General features: G+C 43.2%; 1 protein-coding gene and 1 long non-coding RNA gene across 2 annotated transcripts; both read left to right on the top strand.

Annotated features, from left to right (window-relative positions):
- Positions 1–1,328: 1,328 nt before the first annotated feature.
- Positions 1,329–16,454, top strand: LOC146176164 (uncharacterized). Its single transcript, XR_014701163.1, has 4 exons — positions 1,329–1,407; positions 3,040–3,072; positions 11,767–11,883; positions 15,984–16,454. It is a non-coding gene; the product is annotated as an uncharacterized LOC146176164 (long non-coding RNA).
- A 109-nt stretch (positions 16,455–16,563) lies between these two features.
- On the top strand, positions 16,564–20,699 carry LOC146176165 (uncharacterized). The gene is made up of 3 exons (XM_084580924.1): positions 16,564–16,804; positions 19,363–19,570; positions 20,531–20,699. Exons 2-3 carry the CDS (start codon positions 19,404–19,406, stop codon positions 20,697–20,699), a joined length of 336 nt encoding a protein of 111 aa, XP_084437050.1. The 5' UTR covers positions 16,564–16,804; positions 19,363–19,403.
- Positions 20,700–21,199: the final 500 nt, after the last annotated feature.

Consider the following 21,199-nt stretch of genomic DNA (forward strand, 5'->3'; position numbering starts at 1 on the left):
ATAAACCGTCTATATTTTTGTTGCTTTATTAGATATTGGTTTCGTGAGATATATCATTCTAATAACGAATTGATTGGTAATTAAACTGCTACGGCAATCATGTGCCGTACGCAAACGTGATAAAAGAGCATTTTTTCTGTTGCTGATCACCCCCTAGGGGACGGGACAGGACAGAGCGGCAGAACAACAGGTGAGTAAATCTTTTTCCCATAGTACACTTTGACAAAATTTTCGCAGTGCCGAATATGACAGTTTCATAAGCGACTTCTGATAACGTTTATTGATAGTGTGATATCCACTGCGATCGGCTCGCTTTTCAGTGCTTAGAACTGCTAGCAGCAATCGAGAATTTCGGCGATGTCTGTCCGAAGCCGCGCCCTCTCTCTGCGTGGAAATGCACGTCACGCGTCCAAGAAGTGAGGAGGCGGAGCAGCCGCACTGCTGTAGCCGAAGTCGCTCTCTTTCTCTCCGCCTCTCAGTGAACTTAAAGCCTAGAAAAAGAAGGTGGCGACGTAGTTGAAAGCGCGTAGGCGACACGAGATCGCTCACTCCGTGTAGCACGCGCTTGCGCAAACACTGTCCGGTGACGAGCGCAACTGTGAAACGCAGCCGCCGAAGGTCGGGTTCGGGTTCGGCAGTTGCGTTTCGATGGAGGCGAAACGGAGAAGCGTCCGTGTGCTGTGCGATGTCAGTGCACGTTTAAGATCGGTACCTTTCTCGCATTCCACTTTAACTCCCTCCTTCCTCCATTTTCTTACGGCGAGGTTCACGTGTCCAAGAAGTGTGACAGACACAGCGCCTTTCCTTTCCTGTCAACAAATTTACAATTTTACGCTCGCTTCAGCTAAGGAGGAGGAGCAGCATCCGAAGATGTTCCCAGTGAGGGAACGGGGCCGTGGCACCACTGCTCAGATCACAAAGCTGTGTTCATCTGCTCTGAAATGTAAAAATGAAAACAAGCAATGTACAGAGTGGAATCATTTTGCACCAGAACGTTTTATACTAACGCAAAACGAAGGATAATAAACTGTAAAATGCGTAGAAAAGTATAGAAGGACTAAGTATGCCGTGCTGCGCACCTACTTCGCATTTTGATTAAGTGCTCAAATCAGCTGTAATTATTTCTGGTGCTGAACGTTACATTCATTGCTTAGTCTTTATGTTATGTTTGTGAAAACGCTCAGGGGCGAGCTCCACAAGTATACCCATTGATTGCTTTATTTTGACATTGATCAACACTACAAATAAAAATAAAACAAATATGTTTTTTGGAATTTAATGTATACTGGCTTCTTGCATATACTCTAGATATACCAAAATAATTTTTGCACAAAAGTATTAAAAGGCTGTTTTTCTGCTGTTTTTTACCCCTATGATTCACGACAGGACAGAGCGGCACAGCCTCAAGTGAGTGAAACATTCTCCCATGATATTCATAGACGAAATTTTCGTAATGCCCAATACGTCAATTTGATAGGGTACTTCTCATATTGCATATTGATATTGTGATATCCATTGAGTACCCATCGCTTTTTTGCGCTTGCTGAATGTTGTACACATTGCTGAGGCTTTGTGTAAGGCTTGTGGAAGCGCGCAAGGCGCATTCGTACTAGACGCGCAATACTACGGCAGTACAGCAACGCTAATCTGTCGCTTTGGAAGCAAATTGTTTTGGTCAAAGTATACTTCTACATTAATCTATCAGGTGAAAACTATTTCGCCATTGATCAAAACCAAAAACAAGAATAAAAACTTTCCTGTACGCTATTTAGGAATTTAATGCATTTTGACTTCGTGATCTCTACTGGGTGTTTGATGAAGATTTATGCTATGTTAAAAAATAAAATACGTTTCTGCCAGAAAACCTCTCTGCCGCGGCAGACACAATATGGCACAAAACTCATTTAATTACTCAACTAATTTACTATAACCTCTACTGTTTAATTACCGTAGTTGGGCTTATATAGGTTATGAGCTCAAAACCATGCAAAGTATATATGATATCAATTTTTGAAATGAAGAACAAATAATTTCCTAAAGCCACACACTGCGACCGAATCCACCGTTTTTTTCTGCACCAAACCAATCTGAATGCAAGGGGCGCGCAGGAATACGAAAACTACCTCGGCGGCTGCGTTTCGATGAAGGCGAAACGAAGAGGTGTCCGTGTGCTGTGCGATGTCAGCGCACGTTAAAGATCCCCAGGTGGTCGAAATTACTCCGTAGCCCTCCACTACGGCTCCTCTTTATCTCTTTCCACTTTCACTCCCATCTTCCTCCCTTCCCTCACGGCGCGGTTCAGGTGTCCACAGAAAACGAGTGAGACAGTTACCGCGCCTTTCCGTTCCTGTGAACCAACTATTATTATTATTATCCCGTTATGACGCGTTCTGTTGCAGCGGCGCCATATTCTAAGTACTTACTCTATTGTGACGAGGCATGTACATACTTCGTTTGATAAAGATAACGACCACGCAGCTGGAAATCATTGGCATTTCACTTGCACCGAGTTTAGAGGCAAAAGAATGGGCATAGCATGGCGCACTACTGCTTGCAGTTCGAACTCAGCGCCCCTGCGACTGCTCCCGTCATCACCAGGTGTCGCTTCTGTACGAAGCTTCTTGTGCGTCTCTCGCGAGCACTTTCGTCTTTGTAGAGAAAAAAGGCCGCACTTTCTCACTCTGCGGAACTTGCGAAAGTGAATATTTCCTCATTTCAAAAAAGATTGGCATCGCCTTGCTCACGGCTTCAAAATTTCTATTAGGACTACCCGCCTAACTACGACGTATACAAAGTTAGTAGGATGCATTTAACTAGCTGAATAATTACAGGAGCTTTGCAACATATTGAGTCCGCCGTGAAAAAGTTTGTTATTGAAAATATTTTTTTCTATTTTAACCCATTATTTCATTAAAGCGTTTCCAGAAGCACCCTGTATCTTATAACGACATCATTGATGCGTAAGCCACTACGGCTGTTGTGTACCAAGAATAAAATTATCAAACGGCTGTTTTTCTGCTTTTCTTTTTCATCCTCTAGTAACCCAGGGTGATCTAAGCGGCCTAACTATTGGTGAGTAAAACCTTTCTCCTAAACACGAAATTTCGTAGCCCCTAGTACGTCGATTTTTTTTAAAACTGACTTCTGATACGTACTTGCTGAACCCTGTTTCGAGGGGCTGATTGTCATCTGAACAGCCAAGCTTAAAACTGCAGCAGAAAAGTGATCCAAAAAGAGCAGCGGCTTGTTGCGGTTAATTAAATTCATCCTAATCAAGCCGCGCACACCAGGCGTTCTTGAAATTTTAGCCATACTGCGTTGGGGAACCATTTCTGCAATTAATCTGGCTTTGGCATTTTCAGCGATAAATTTTGAGCATTCAGGTTGCAGTTTGCATGATGACTGGTCTGAGCCGAATCGGTTGGCAGTTTGTGTGACATCTTTTGTTCACATGACTACTGAAAAAAATTGTATGAGGCAATAACCTCACATTTTCTCACACAGTCTCACTCAATTCACGTAAGAAATCACACACAAGTCGCATATAATTACATAAGGTCTCATAGTTTCTTGTACAGTAACATAAATTTTGGAAGATATATTTTATGATAATGATGTGCACCGTATGAGAGTCTATGTGATTTGATGAGATTGTGTGCGGTTATTTCCCCGTAGAACATTTCGTTTTTCAGTAGAGTTCGTTTGCAGAAGCACCTTAAAAGATTGAGATGGAAATATAATACGAAGCCGAGTGATGTCTACGTTGTCTGTCATTCACGCTGTTTACTTGGATAGATCGACGACAATACTGCCTGCTAATTCCCTACTGAAAAACCAAAAGTTCTATGGGGCAACAACCTCGTAAAATCTCATGTAATCACATAGACTCTCATACGGTGCACATCATTATCATAAAATATCGTACATAATTTATTATAATGTACAAGAAACTATGAGACAGTATGCAATTATATGCGACTTGTATGTGATTTCTTATGTGAATAGAGTGAGACTGTGAGAAAATGTGAAGTTATTGCCTCATACAATTTTTTCAGTAGGGTTAAGGCTTGCAAGGTGCCACAGTGGGCAGTGCTTGAAGTTCCTCAGAAGTATTCAGTCAAGGGAGCCATGAATGTTGACGCGGCAACGTATTAAGACGACAGCTTTCATAGACTCGTGGGTGAACGCACAAAGTGTCCGTCCGCAGGTGTCACACCGTCCCTGTGGAATAATGACGCAATTTACGTGTAAAATAGTGGTTCTATGAGGTAGAGGATGAAAAAACGTCCCTATGCGCGAACTTTCGTTGATGTTTCGTAATTAGTCAAAAAAGTCAAATCAACGTTCAAATAGCCACAGACGTCGTTATAGTGTGCAGATTTCAAAACAGCCATGGCCGTTGGAATTGTGCAAAGTACATCAAAATTGTGCAAAAAAAAACTACGTTCGAAAATGTTTCAAAGCTTTGATGTCAGGCCTCGTCATTGCGCTACAACATCGAAAACACTCAGTCAAGAGTAAAAAAGTAACAAAAGAGAAAAAAGGGTAAAAACTGTAAAAAAGAGAAAAACGACCAAAATAGGAAAAGTAGAAAGAGTAAAAGGAAGAAAAAAAAGAACTCACAGAAGAAAAAAGATCAGATGAGTGCAGACAGTCGAAGGGAAGGCTTTCGCCTTACCGCACTTAAGAGAGATCTAAGTTCCTCCAACGAATTTTTGTGCTCGGCAGCGGTTTCATAATTTTGTGAAGATCCTCTAAGGTACAGACCTCCAAGACCTATATGCATACACTAGCTGAGCAGACGGTACATTGCCTTTTTTCACCGTTAAAGCATTAGCTAAATAATCGCTGGCATAAAAACAAGCCACCCATCAGCTATTGCGAGAGCGTCACTTCAGAGGACAAAACACTCATTACAGGCTTATTTTCATAACATGATCGGTGGGATTGCGTTAAACTTTGATTTATGAAGCTCTTTAACACTTCGATTATTTTTCCTTTCAGTTGAGGAGTCTTGTAAGTTGCTCTCCTTCCTGTTCATGCCTCTGTTCATGCGCTCTGTTCATGCGCTCTGGTCCGCTCGCACTTCGGCAGTGTTTCTCGTGCTGTTTTCACCAGATAAGCTTCGAGTACCCTCAGCATAAAATGCTCACATCATGCTGGTATGATTTAAATGGGAAGCGGCTTCTCTCCTCATCTTTCTTAATGACTGTGGAATGCACCTTCTATTTAAAAAAGGTTGTATGCAGTTAGCTCCGTGAAGTGAGGAACAGAAGCAATGCAGTAAAGAGTCTGGCATGGCTGAAGAAACGAGGTCGTTACTTGGACAATCGTTTCAAAATTAAGCTTATTAAATCCAGTTGCAGATGATAGGACAAACCTGAATTGATTCACAAGACAAAAACGTAGCGAAGTTTCCGCTGCATTTTATCAAATGCACACTAATGTAAAAATGTCAGTGTTAAATGTAAAAACAGAAATTTATTCATTCGCAGCAAGAAAACTACACATCATTTTGATTGCATTGCATACCGCGCAAATTTGTACAGACAAGCTTTAAACACCTCTAACGGAGAGTACCGTGCATTGGGAGGGACACAGTCGCCGCTCGCTATAATAGAGAGTTTTAGCTTACCGTGATCCGCGATCTGCTACTGGGATCCGCCACCACGCGTTCCACTGCGCATGCCCAGAACCCCCTTGACGCCGACAGATGGCGCCACATACTGGATGTCGGCACACAGACCCGCTGCGTCGGGACCAATCAACTTGACCGCCCCGCCCACGCGCGGTAGAGAGCCACGGTGGCGGATCGCGGATCACGGTAAGCTAAATCTCTCTAATAGAGAGTTTTAGCTTACCGTGATCCGCGATCTGCTACTGGGATCCGCCACCACGCGTTCCACTGCGCATGCCCAGAACCCCCTTGACGCCGACAGATGGCGCCACATACTGGATGTCGGCACACAGACCCGCTGCGTCGGGACCAATCAACTTGACCGCCCCGCCCACGCGCGGTAGAGAGCCACGGTGGCGGATCGCGGATCACGGTAAGCTAAATCTCTCTAATAGAGAGATACCGTGATCCGCGATACGCCACCGTGGCCCTCTACCGCTCGTGGGCGGGGCGCACAAGCTGATTGGTTACGATGCAGCAGGTCTGTGTGCCAGCGTCCAGTATGTGGCGCCATCTGTCGGCAACAAAGTGATCTGGTCAGGCACAGTGGAACGCGTGGTAGCAGATCACGGTAGCGGATCGCGGATCACGGATCACTGTGTGCTAAATCTCTCTAATAGCATATGTGCCTTTCGCCGCCAGCTTCGTCAAGGAAATGACAAGTAGACGTTGCACCCCGTGCGTGGTGCACCGCTTGACCACATTTGGTACGCTTGCACACTTCGCTCATGCGCCGCCAAACAAACAGGAATGTAATCACGAACGAAGGGGCGCTCCGAAAGCAACAGTAGAGTAATGTGCGTTGAGATCAAGTCTTCTGAGAGATCACTCTTTCAAGACTTCCAGGTCTCGAAGCGACGCTCACTAAGCTCAACTCTCGTTTCATACGTCATACTTTCCTCAAGTGTTCACTTGCTTTCTTCACTTAGGCACCGCTCTTTCCAGTATTCATTCATCTATTTAAGGAATAACAAAAGCGTCATCTTGATAACACACTCTCCTCACGCAGCTTCACAACCTAGCCCGCTGAACGTCAATGAATTCTCACCTGACGGTGCAGCGCCGAAGCCAACGAACGAAATACTCAGGTTGCACTGAAAATAACTTTTTGTTGAGCTGCCTTGCACCCGCAAAGGATTAAGCAACTCGGCTGAGGCGAAAACAGCAAGACATGCTCGTCAGTTGTCGAACATACAAATATCCATTGCATTCTTCAGCGCGCTCAAAACAAATTCGGCTGAGGCCGCAGAGGTGACTAAAGTAACCTGGAACAATGTTAAATGAGACGCGAATGGCTACAGTCATTCGAGGTTCCTCTCGGGGCATCTTTTGCGTCGACGAAAATGGCAATACCGTGCCTGGTTGTTTCCAGCGGGAACAAACAAAACCTTCATAGCATTACTTGAACCATTCTGCGCGTTACCAACAAACCTAAAAGGCTGCATGCGTATGCGGTTGGTAGGAGCAAATAAAGATCACAATTGGTTAGCTGCAATATTTAGTTTCTAACCCTCTATGCTCTTTGCTTCAGTGCTTTCAGGAGAATACACGGACTATCGTAAGTACTTCTCCACTAATCGATTCACCGCTAGCACTTCATTTGAACGTCAAGAGCTTACTACACTGCATTAAAAATCAGCGCTGAGAACTATAGCTATTGATGACACGTTGTCAAGGATCACCAGAAAAAACGTAAACGAAGCGGCAGATATGAAACAGCAGCAGTGAAGGACAAATATATTTTATTCCGAAAGGATACCAACAGCGAACGTCAAAAAACAAATCTGGGCTATAAGACAATGCGACTGTCGTTCTGACATGTTTAGAAACAGAATATGTGCCAGATTTGTCTTTCCTTAGGCGAATATTATGTCAGCTTGAAGCGAATGTACAGTTCTGATAGTCCTACACGTTTGGTGCGGAACCGAGCTTGCACGTTTTCGGAAGGAGCGGCAAGGGTCAAGAAAAGAGGAATGCTAAAAGGCCCAAACCGCAGCTTTCGTGGCCGACGCCTGAGTCCCTATTGCCTATAGCACTGCTCGAAACATAGCCTCCTCCAATGCTTCAGTTTCAGGTTGATTTAGCTACCTCCCCTTTAGGATTCCTCGGCCTATGTTTTCAGTTTAGTTGCCGTTGTCAGATGAGGAGCAGATTTGGCACCTGAAAGTATCTCGCCCACTCTATAGTCACATTTAAATCGACTCATTGCAGTCCAAACAAAACTCGCCATTTAGAGTCAATGGAAACAAGTGGGAGCTTTTCAATTCTGGGCGAGAGTCCTAATTGGGCGAGGGGAGGGGGGGGGGGGGGGCAACATGGAAACTCCAAGGCACAGAGCCGAACCGAGGTCATTGCGACGGAAGAACCTCGCTGAGAGACACGTGACGTCATGCACGCCTCCCTACTCTGCGGGCGGCGTCCGAGACGGTTGTACAAAAACTAAAGAAAGGAAACCACTCACGCAAAAATGCATAAAATAAATACCGCATCTTTAAGTAACTGCGAATTTTTATTGCATATATCTTTTTTCCTTGCAATAAAACAAGTTTACTAGCTAATTGTCGTAAATTAATCGTCTTATCATTATGTTTTGTTGCGTACTCATGTCCGCGTTGCCCGTCTGCACAGATCATGCGGACGTATCTCTTGTAGCTTTAAAAATACAATTTTGTAAAAATTTAAAAAAATACCGTATTTTTTACTTATGTTTTCCAGCCCTGATTATTGACATACGGTAAGGAGTCAATAGTCAATCAATTTCAAATAAGTTCATTACTGATTTGAATATGTGTTAATGTGATTGAAAGGCAGTCCCTTATCATTTCTTTAAAAGTAAGTTATAGCGATGTATACCTGGAAGGAAAGACATTTCATCATTCTTAGCCGAATGACTGTTAAAATGTGTTAACATATTTTCTCTCACAGTGAACCTGCTGTGGCGAAATTTGGGATTTTTTTTTTATTTCTGCATAGGTATACTGTTGTTTGTTTGGTTAGAGCAAATTATCCCAATTATCTATTCGGTAATCTGCAGACGCAAAATGAGCGCGAAGTCTTTACAAAGACATTCCCGTGGTTCTATAAATTTTCGCACAGCTTGGAAGTTGTGGCATCTAAGTACCGAGATTTATAAAGAAAAATACATGAGGGCTGCTGGAACAAAATATTCATATTGCCGGTGCCAACATATGTTCCTAAATATTGCGGCTTCCATGGAACCGAGTTAACCGACGAAAAAAAAAAAACTTTTTTGTAGCGGAATCTGTTCGGCGCACACAGGTGCCCAATTTGCTTTATGAGTGACACTTTATTTACCGAACACCGAGAAATAAATCACTTTCTCGCGCAGCGTACTAAAAAACGAGAGCACAAAGCGTTATTTGTACACAAAGGTATACACATCGTCCTAAAGGACTAGCCCTGCGCAATAGTACAGAGTTACACCGAGCAAGTAACCACATTCTCTTGCCCTCAAAAGGTATGGAAAGATCTTAACAACGTTTACACACCGACTGCATAACTACGCTAACACTTTTGCACCTGTCCCCGTTTGTTCGACCCGCATTTCTCAAAGGGGTCCTGCAACATAAATTGAGTGCATGGTTTTGCTTGTTTGTTGCAACTGTTGAGTTCTAACGATGCTATTACCAGAAGTCACAGAACGAATATTTCGGTATATAATATTTTAAGTTTAGTTAGTTTAATTTAATATTTTTTCGCAGAGCGAAATAACTCGAGGATCATAAATACCTTCTTCAGCAAACCAAAGTACCGAAACTGGACATAGAGAAGCCTTAACGGGGATGCTAAAAGTGATATTAACTTCACACTGTGTATGATCATGGCATAAATTGTGCAAGATGTAGAGGTAATCGGAAAGGTGCGATGCAGTGACCAGAGAATGGTAAGGTCTCTAATTACTCTACTGAAAAACCAAACGTTCTACGGGGCAATAACCTAATAAAATATCATCTAATCTCATAGGCTATCATACTGTGCACATCATTATCATAGAATATCGTACATAATTTATGATAATGCACAAAAAACTATGAAACCTTATGCAATTATGTGCGACTTGTATGTGATTTCTTATGTGAATTGAGTGAGATTGTGTGGTAAAATGTGAGGTTATTGCTTCACAATTTTTACAGTAGGGTAGTCCAGGTTTGAAGAGGGAACGAAACAGATTAGTAAGGAAGAAGTTCATCAACCAGCTAGCAGCGAGAGGGAAGGTAGAACAACTCAGGATCTCATTACAAAATAGATATTCAACTTTAATCTAGGAAGGCACCCTTAATGTAGAATTAAGCGATGAACAATACCTTGAGGGATATCATTACTGCGTGCGCGCTAGAAATAGGTGGTAGAATAGTTAGACAGGATAGCGGTAAATTATCTAAGCAGATGTAAGATTAGAGACATGCAAAACAAAGTACGAAATCCAACCCAATAGACGTACATGCAAAACAAAGTACGAAATCCTCCAACCCAATAGACGTACAGGAGAGAACTCGCAGAACTATCAAAGGTAATTAATATGTGCAAAGCGTAGGACATAAGGGCGTATAACATGGAGAAAATCGAGCATATTCTAAAGTACGGTGGTAGCCTTAAAGGAGTGAAACATAAATTAGGCACCAACCAAAATCAGATGTATGCGCTAAAGGGCGAGGCGGGCAATGTCATTACAAATATGGGCAATATATTTAATGTAGCCGAGGAGTTCTATACTGACCTACACAGTAGCCAAAGAAGTCAAGGCGATAATGAGATTAGCAGTAGTGACGAGGAGTCAAACTTTCCGCCAGTGACGAAGGAAAAGATTAAGAAAGCTTTAGAAACTATGTAAAGCGGAAAAGCAGCTGCGAAGGCTCAGGCAACTACAGACTTGTTAAAGGACAGGAGAGATGTCGTGCTATGAAAACTGGCCACCCTGTATACGCTATGATTGGCGACATCGAAGGAACCGGAATCATGGAAGAATGCTAACATTATCTTAATTCATAAGAAAGCGGAGGCTAAGGACTTCAAAAATGATAGACCAATTGGCTTATTAGCCGTTATGTACCGGGTATTCATTAAGGTAATCACTGACATAATCAGGACAATCGTAGACTTCAAGCAACCAAAGGATCTAGCAGGTTTTCGGAAAGGGTACTCTACTATCGATCGCATTCATACTATCAACCAGGTGATATAAAAATGAAAAAAAAAACCCCGGAATATAGCTAGTCCTTATACGCAGCATTCATTGATTACGAAAAAGCACTCCGTCGACACCTCTGCAGTCATGCAGGCATTGTGAAATCAGGGTGTAGACGAGACTTATGAGAAGGTGCTGGAAGTTGCATAGTGGCTGCACAGTAACCATAGTTCTGCATAAAGAGAGTAATAAAATTCCCATAAAGAACGGTGTTAGGCAAGGAGACACGATCTCCCCAGTACTATTCATGGCTTGCTTAGAGGAAGTAACCAGACTTGGGATGGGGACAGTTAGGGTGAGGGTTGATGGAGAATACCTCAGTAATTTGCGATTCGCTGATGACATTTCCTAACTCGCAAATAATGATTGAAGAGTTAAATGAAGGAGCCGCGGAGATGGAAATTATGATGGCAACGATGTTCACTGCATGGCACGAGTGTATATTGCATGTGGAACTTGATGAAGACGACGATGTTTACAGCGCATCACGAGAGTGTGTTGCAGTTTTACATGTGGCGTGGTCGGTTGTGGTCGTATAGACAACAGAGGAAGACAAGCAGCAATAGTATAATGATCTCGTGCCTGGACTAGAGAAGCTGATCTGTTTGTTCTTGTCCGGTTTCAAGAACCAATTGCAGCCATGTTTTTATTCTCTATTCACAGTTCGCGCGCATGCGCTCTGTCCACAACTGCTGCCCATGCCACTTACGGGACCAAAAGTGCTTGTCTCATAAGAATGCTTAGATAGAGTGAATTGAAAGTTTCATTCACCGTCAGATGATTTGGAAAACTAATAATGATGTCTGCAAGCCCCAGAAGCTAATGCGGTGGCCCTTAATCTTCTGGGGAATGATGTACATGAAGCCTCTGACGGTATTCGCAGTGAGGATGACGAACGGAGCAGGAGGTTCATGCTGCTTCCGCCCCTCTTTGGGTGCTGCTGTCTTCTTCTAGCCGCTGCCAGTGCCGGGAGTTGTGCCGGCTACGTTCAAGCGGCACGGTAAGCGAAAATATATATAAATTCAATTTTGTTCTTACTAAATGTACATTTCCTTCTTCGTCGTTTCTGATATCACTCTTCATGCTGTGCAATTTATATTAACCTAAATATCGATTTGAAAGCTAAGCGAGCATCAACATGCCCTATTCTACGGATTCTGTGTTTTTGTAGCCTTCTATTTGAGTAAATCTACAGAAAGAGGAAATTTCTTCCATTTAATTTCAAAGAACAGGGCTTCTGGCAACAATCTTGAAGTCATTAGCCAATAGAAGCAGGATATGTTGTTTCACAGTTTTCACGTGTTTTCCATGTGTTCAGCCTTCGCTTTGTTGTTTTCTGTGACAATGAACTATCGTTGTGTGTGTTTGAGATTTTTCTTTACAGTTTATTTTTAGTTTAGCTTAGCTTAGTTTTAGTCTTAGCTAGTTTAACGTTCCAAAGTGACTCAGACTATGAAAGACACCGTTGTTGAAGGCTACAGAAATTTCGACCACCTGGAGTTTTTTAACGTGCGCCGACAATGCGCAGCAAACGGGCGCCTTGCTTTTCGCCTCCATCGAAAAGCGGCCGCCGAGGCCGGGATTCTATCCCACACCCTTGGGCACAGCAGCCGATCGCCGTAACCACTGCACCACCACGACGGGTATGTGCCAGGATGGTTAGAACAAAAATATCTAGAAGTAATGTACTTGAGGATTGAGGTTTAATACAAGGAAACAACACTGTCCGCTGGCTAAAGAATTTAAGTCGCATGACGGTGAGTTATAAAAATAAAATGGATAAAGATATAAAAATGGTAGAGTGAGAAATGTTGCGTTTGACGTTATCGGATACTTAAAACTGAGCTTTATTAAAGTAATGTTTTCTTTTTCTTTATATGAGTGCCCTTAGTTTCCCAGTTAGGATCATGGTTAGGATGTTGACTGTTTTTATGCATGCTCAGTTAAGTGGCAATATAATGAACCAAAACTGAAGCTACACGAAGAATAGCGCTTTTTTTTTTTTTTTGTGACAAAATAATTACGATTATGTGTTCAAAACTCGAATATGGAAACGAAAGTTTTAATTTATTTCCTTCTATAATAAAATACCTTTATTTCACTAAAGGGAACGCACAATAGTGATGAAAACTACAAATTTTATTTTTATTTATTTATTTTATTTACAACGTACTGCTAGCCTCGGTTGAGGCTGTCGCAGGTTTGGGAGATTGTATCATACAAAAGGAACAAGCAAAAAGATGGAACAGAAATTGAAGGTGCCCTTCAGGAACAATACCAAGAAAAAAAAAAAAAAAAACATCGAACAATTCGAACCAGTGACATAAAGCTAGTCATTTACCGGAATTTTAAAATAAAACGCACACATAATGAACATATTAACAACTCACATCAATGACGAGATTAACATTAATCATCCTTATGAATCATAAACAACACTGCAGACGTTATTTTCGGACGTTATCTGCATTAATCACTGAAACAACATTCACCTTAATAACCTCATCATGCATGGGAGATACAGCGCTTATCCTGTCCCAATTTGAGGACCAATAATAACGGTCTTTTAATTAGGGCGGCGTGAAACTTCCTTCACTGTCTCATGATTACGTTCAGTAAATGAAGTGAACATTGATTAATGTTCACTTGATTTTCTGCGAAGAAATCTTCGGTAAATTACGGAAACAAAAACATTGGGGCACCACTCTTCCTGTGCGAGCAGAACATCGAAAAAAAAAACGTTGTTTTTTTTTCGTTCTGCTCCAAAGGAATGGTTGATATGTCACTGTTTAATGTACACAGTACATTCCAGTTAAGACGAATCAACACACCAAAGAAACCTTAGCGTTATTCCTAACTGAAGTCAAGAGAATATGATTAAGAGCCATGTGAGATGCCATCTAATATTTTTTCCGCTTATTTATAATTCCTTATTAACGTTTAATTTGGGGCTGTAAAGGCAAAGATGTGAATTGGCTCATTAAAGCGCTAGGAAAAGCTTCGTCGTCTTGCGCGATTCGAACTACCACCTGCGAACAAGGAGTACTTCCCGACTTCGTCGCCTTAGTCATCTCGGCCACCACCGCTTTTTTTTCTTTATCGCGTGTCTGTGACACAAAACACAAAAAATATTTCCTATAATCCCTTTGCATGTGAAGATCTCGTAATCGACCAGTCACAGCTGACTTCTTCATATTAATCAGCTCTTCTCTGCATTTCCACAAACCAGTGCATGTTTACGAGGAAATAGATTGGGGATGAAAATTAGACACAAAAGAACGGCATCTCAGTCAACATATTTGACAGGCACCTACTATTGCATTCATTGCCAGTTCATTGCATTCATCTCTGCTAGTACCTTCGTAAATATGTTGTAGTCCATATTTGTAAGTGATATAGGTCTGTATGATGTCATCTGTCTTAGTGTTTCTTTCTTCCGTTTTCGGGAAAAGGACAGTGTTTGAAAAATCAAAAGGTGGAGGCAATGCTTTTACTTCATACGCATCGTTTAACAATGTTGTTAGCCGAGGGAAAATGCCTTCCATGAACCCTTTATAAACAGACACTCTTAAATTCGTCTGGTCAAGGCGTCTTTCCGAAATTTAAATTGTCGATGGCTCGTTGAACATCGGGCTCAGAAATCGGTAACTCTAATCTATGCTTCTGTTCGCTATTTATTCTTGCCATTGAAACAAGAAATGCATCCCTAAACGTATCCGTGCTGACGTCATGTAGTACGAAAAGCGAACTCCACCACCACCGCATCTTACCGCTCGGCATGCGATACACGGGATGTCGCTCCTTTATAAACTTGTTTCTTTCAGTGTTAGATACATTGTAGTTCAACTGAAACCAGCGAGAGTTCCTTACCCCTGTTATGGCGGCATGGTCAAGTGTGGGGCATCACCCCGCTAAATTTTTTTGCACAGGTGGGACAAAGAGGGGCACTTTATCGAAGCGCTATCCTGGCATCTCTGTGGCTGCACAAGTTTACGTTGTCCGATCTGTTATGTGCTTATTTTTCAAAGATGTCCCTCCCACTGAACCAGCAGTCTGCATAATTCACCCAACAGTACTGCGCGGAGACACGATATTTGTTTTCAGCCGTGGCAGCCCCTCAGGAATAATGCCGTGCTCTTCGTCTCACCCTGAACAGAGCAGAAAAAAAAAAAAAAAAAAAAAAAAAAAAAAAAAAACGAATTCAATGATGTTTTAGAATCAACCAATGATCACTAATTTTATCGGCTTAATTAAAGGGACCATGAAATTTACTACACTTAGAAAATGCGCACAAAATATTTGTATTCCGTTTGTATTTGTACTCTGCAATGCAAAAACTTGTTAAATAAGGTTGACTAGCATCGAAAACTTTCGGAAGTAAAAAGTGATGTTCTTCCTTTAGCCCCTCATCTAGCTACAGGCCGATGCTAAAAAAAAAAATCAAAATGTCGCGACGGTGCGCCGCCACGCCCTTTGTCGCCCGCTTCATTTGGGTGCACACTTAGAGAAGCGTAACGAGATGGGCCCAGTTTACACCAACGGGAAAGTACGGCTACGAACGCACATTGAGATTATGCTTTATCGGTTGCGGGCGCTTGTGAGAATCAATATTTACAAATTATTCTACGCAGAGCTAAATTTGACTCGAATTCTCACAAAGACTACTTCTACGGATTTATTACGTTACAAAATTACCATAAATAGTTTGCCGGTCCTCCGGCTCGTTGGCGCAGTGGTTATGGCGCTCGACTGCTGAATTCCAGTCACAGCTGAATTGAATTCCAGCCGCGGTCGTCGCTTTTCAACACAGCAAAAAGCAAGCCGCCCGTTTGCTGTGCGATATCAGTGCATGCTAAAGATCACTAGTTGGCCGAAACTTCCGGAGCTCTTCTCTACGGTTCTTGTCATAGCCTGAGTCGTTTTAACACGTTAAAACCCATAGACTAAACCCTTTTTTCCCTGTGCTTTTAAGCGTCGAGTGCGCCCATTATGGCTCCGTCTAATATTCGCGGCACCATACATAACTTAGCACATTCGATTAGCCATGGTGTAAACAGCGAGCGAGGGAAAGCGACCACTGACAAAAAAATACGACCCTAGTTCTGCAGACAGGATTACTCGACCTCCGCCGATAATGTTGAAGAACTGGACCAGGATCGTGACGACAACTCCTGCAGCGAGTACAGAGGCACCTTTGAAGCAGGAGTCGACAACTGGCGTCCCAACTACGGCCGCGATTGGCTCGACTACGAAGAAAACCCAATCGACAAATGTCGCGCCAACCACGGAGAAAACATCGACAACCACAACGAGCACAACGACAACAACGACTGCCACCACGACCACGACAACAACGACCACAACGACGACGACAACCACAACGACTACCACTACAACAACAACTACCACCACAACAACGACTACAACCACAACGACGACAACCACTACAACCACCACAACAACCACGACTACAACCACAACGACGACAACCACTACAACAACCACGACTACTACAACCACGACAACAACCACTACAACAACAACCACGACTACAACCACAACGACTACAACCACAACGACGACAACCACAACCACTACGACAACAACAACCACAACAACTACGACAACAACAACAACCACGACAACTACGACAACCACTACAACAACCACGACTACCACCACAACCACTACGACCACAACGACTACCACCACAACAACCACTACTACCACTACAACGACTACCACGACGACAACCACGACTACGACCACGACAACCACAACTACGACGACCACGACGACCACCACTACAACTACAACAACCACGACAACTACCACCACAACAACGACAACCACTACAACAACTACGACGACCACCACAACTACGACGACAAGCACAACGACTACCACTCCAAACCCGGACAGTGAGTGGCAGTATTCATTGCACCAGGTCATGTTTTATTCTAAAGTAATGTTTGAGTAAAGTGCTTGTGTCTCTGAAACTTCTTTCCGCCATCACTAACACCGCATGCATTGTGATTATACATTCGACTTTTGGTCAGCAAATGGTAATTTTTCTGCACTCTGAATTCCAGAATGTGGATGTGGTCTGGCACCTTTCTTTGCAACCTTGCCTTGTGTCTTACATCTGGCGTGCAATATTCGATTTGCGGATAGTCCCATCAGCAATTTGTGTCTAACGCCCACAAAAATCAAGAGTACAAATCTCTCATCGGCCACTTCTAAGTTCAAGCTCCATTAAGTAAACGATGTACGTCTATAACCTAGCAACAGTCCTTCAGAATCAATATGGTTCGCAGGCAAAAGACCGCGGAAACATCTTAGTGATGGGCAGCATTGTACAAATAGTCCACGGTGGTTACAGGCTGTGCCCGCAGCGTAGAATGTGGCGAAACGATTCATTTAGGGCAACGTTTTTCATCGACCGGGTTGTGTTGGAAGCGGGTGGCCGCGGCTTCTTTGTACGCTATAGCTTTTGATATACGGGAGAAACTCGCCGGGTATGAAACAGGCTACGCCGATCACCCGAAGCATTCAGTGGTGGAACCAGCACTTAGTAACAATAATGATAGAAAGTACTTTTTAAAGTCTTCTTTTTCAGTTTCTCGCACAAAATCCAGAGGTTTATATACCGTAAAATGGGGTTACTTTGTGACAGATTTCATACGTTTTTATTCTCTCGCTGAACAATTATCAGCATAAAGACGAATGAATAGTGGCATAATGCTGCTAAAGCTTTCCCTCACACGACGGTATGTACTACAAATCCGCATCTTTAATACAAACGGCAATATTCTGATAGCTGTCACAAAGTTGTTTTTGGCTGAATATGATTGGGAAAAAAAGGGCTGACATAAAGTTACCCCATCAAAAGTTTATTTGCGTTGTCTACAATTAGTTTCTGCTCCAGCAGCATTACAATTGTATTACAGATGATTGATACATGTACCTCCTCAATCAAGATCTTTTACTTCAAAGATGCCTCGCTTGCCTACTGGCCTAGGGGATTCAATTGTGTACAAAATTTCTTCTTTTGATACAAAATAGCGTCTTCGCGGTCCGGCCATCTCCAATTCTTTTTGGTCCTCTCCATGGTGCTGACGATGTATACCCCTCAGGTTTGACTTCCGTGACTCTTCCCGGGAAAAGTTGTCATTCGAAGTTTACTACGACAAAGTCATCCCCCTTGAAAGTGCTTTCTCCGGAAACCGTACCGCGGACCCTCGGGACGTTGCTAGTATTTGGAACCACGGAAGTGGTAGGAGTGTCCGTTTCCGATAGGTTGTCAAGACTTCCGGAGAGTACCCCGGAATCACTTGTGTCTCCTTCCGACCACTTTTTGTTGTCTCCATGCTGACCATCTGAAGACGATTCGCTGTCACTGCTTTCTTCTGCGCGGTCGTCCTCAAGAGAAGACGTCTTCCTAGGTCGTCTAGCTCTGACACCGGAGGAAGAGCTGCCCTTCTTTCCGGTTGTCGGTTTTCCTGTCCTGCTGGCTTCTTTGTTGGCGTGTCACTAAGTTACCCCGCGAAGTATCAAAATTTCAGTTTCCTTTCTACAACCTTATACAAACATGACTTGATTAAATTTATATTACAGTTTAATTTAGCCTAGATATTAGCAATCAGAAGTACATAGCTGGTTTTCGCTGGTTTTCTCGTGCGGACGGTTCGAGCACACAAAGTTTACGGTGCTTCACCAGATGGGCGCTAAAACACGATTCAACCTGTCTACGTCTGGGTGGCTCCGGAGCGCGGGAACTTCGGCCGGCTGCCGGTAGGTGGTATGGCATGTCAGGAGAGCTTGTTGAGTGGCTCGTAGCTTTTCGGCGGCGCCTGGTCGTGGCGCGAGATGTAAAATACAGAAAACCGAGCGCGTGTCACAAAGTAACCCCTGCAGTCACAAAGTAATCACATTTTACGGTACGTAAAACGAAGCTGGAGATCATTACTGTGTAACCTCAGTTCTGTCAAGGTAGCCAGTCCTATTGTTTTCAGGTACCAGCGTGACTGGTGCTAACCGAATTGGACGGAAATACGTTTTTGCTGCTCTGTTTCTCGAACTAATAGGCATTAATAAAATTAAATCGTGTGTCGACTTACGAGAGACGAGCAAGAATCTCGGATCATTCACGGGACTTCGTGTATAGTGGCGTTCTACGACGCCGACCTTTGTGTAAATAGCGAACGCTTAAGCGCAAACCGACCAACTCCTGTAGCAGTGCTTATCTTCTAGTGGTATTGTCATTCAATCCTGATGGCCAGCTCTTTTCGTGGCACCTGAACAATTGTATCAATGATAACGACGGCTTCGGGTGCCAGAATGAGAAAGAATGCTCTGTTGCGTTCGCTGCTATTTGCAATATACTAGCGAACCTCTTTGGTTCCGCGTACGATTGAGTGCGCCAGTTATCGCGCTTTCGCTGCCTAACGGCTTCCTGTATGGTCATGATTTTCTTCAGTCCTCAGGGAACTCTACTGCGCGGTGGGCGCCGAGGCCGTCATGCCGGAGGTGTATCCTCCTGACGGTGTCTGTCACTATCTGTACTACATGGACGTCTTCATAGAAAGAGACCTGCTGGCGACTGAGTTACAATCCTCGTTGAGCACTTTCAAGTCCATTGTAGCGACATACACAAAGACCAAGGGAGGCCTCTCCTTCGACATTAAGTGAGTAAACTTTTAAAACGCACTCCGAACACATATGCTGCCGAGCCTGCCGATTCTAATGATTTATTTTCCTTCAAGAGAATTTGTAATTAGAAATGGACATATTTGGGCGGCAGGTACTTGAACGTGCGATGCAATTTCGCGCATGCTGTAGCAAAGTAGCGTGATTTTTAAAACCGTTTATTAAAAATTCTTGCTAAACTCAAGTTCCGTTTGTTCTAAAACGTAAGCTCTAATATACGGCGCACGACAACACAAGGTCGCCCCTCTCAAAGTCCGCTTTTCGCGCGTGGCACAGATATTTAGATGCTTCAGCATATTCATGCACTCCTTTCAATGTAATTTTAAATTGCTAGGTTATGAGCCAATAACTCGCGCCGTGAAGCTCAGCCTCGCACTTCAAAAGCTAAAACTTATATTTAAGCTCTTACATCGACGACTTTTTTTCCTAAACAATGACGCTGAATACCGGACGTTTTGCTAACCAGGCTTAAATCTTTTCCAACTGAACAAATTACCAATTACTGGTGGGCGTCAGGGAGACATAATACTGACATGCTGAGTACGTTCACGACGCTAGATTGATGTGTCAAGGTTTTGGCGATGACAATTACGTAACTTCATATTAGCAGCTCTAATCTTTCTAAATAGAAATCTTTTACAATTATTTCTTCGGGATCTTGTTACCGTCTCCAGCCAAGCAGCAAGTGCGCACTGAGAAGTATTTCAATAAAGCTGTTTCCCGCCTGTGCTTCTATTCGGGAGCGGTTATTTAAGCACAACGAAGGCCTTTGTGTATTCTCATTTGTGTCGTTCATAGCCCTCGCCAATCTCACTGTGCATAGGCCGGTCGTGTGCAGCCTCGAACATATATCACGCATTGCACGCTTAATTTAGTTACATCTTCTCAAAGTGGAGCTGTTGTTGAACGTCATGCATTGTTTTTGTTTTCTGTCGTAGGTACTTCGATACGAGAAACGTAACGGGAAACAAACATCTTCTCCAGCAGCTGGTGGCCAAAAACATTGCGAGTTACGGGTTTCTTAACATGATAGCGCCCATTGACATATTGGAAGAATATGTGAAAAAAGCCAAGAGCTATCTCAAGGTGTGTATTCCATTCCACTGAAATTCACCACACGGCCACCCTCGCACTTCGTTGGCGAATGCTGCTACCCCAGACAGCACCGTCCGAATACCATAAGTGCGTTGACAATGTCGGGCCTTCAAAGGATTCATCGACTGCCAACGTCCTTCATTATTGGGCCGGTGATTTGTGCTGCAGGGGTAGTAGCTGGTTATATGCTAAGTGTCCGCTTGAGCGCCCTATTGAAAAAATTGTATGAGGCAATACCCTCACATTTCCTCACACAATCTCACCCAATTCACATAAGAAATCACATACAAGATGCATAAAATCACATAAGCTCTCATAGTTTCTTGCATGTTATCATAAATTATGCAAGATATTTTATGATAATGATGTGCACCGTATGAGAGTCTATGCGATTAGATGAGATTTTATGAGGTTACTGCCACGTAGAACTTTTGGTTTTTCAGTCGGGCGGTGTTGGCGCAGCATTCAGAACTTTCGGCGCTTAAACAGGGGACCTTTTGAACCACAAAATA

Source organism: Amblyomma maculatum, chromosome 10, assembly GCF_055883805.1.
Source record: "Amblyomma maculatum isolate TAMU_Amacu chromosome 10, ASM5588380v1, whole genome shotgun sequence".
Classification (NCBI taxonomy): Eukaryota; Metazoa; Arthropoda; class Arachnida; order Ixodida; family Ixodidae; genus Amblyomma; species Amblyomma maculatum.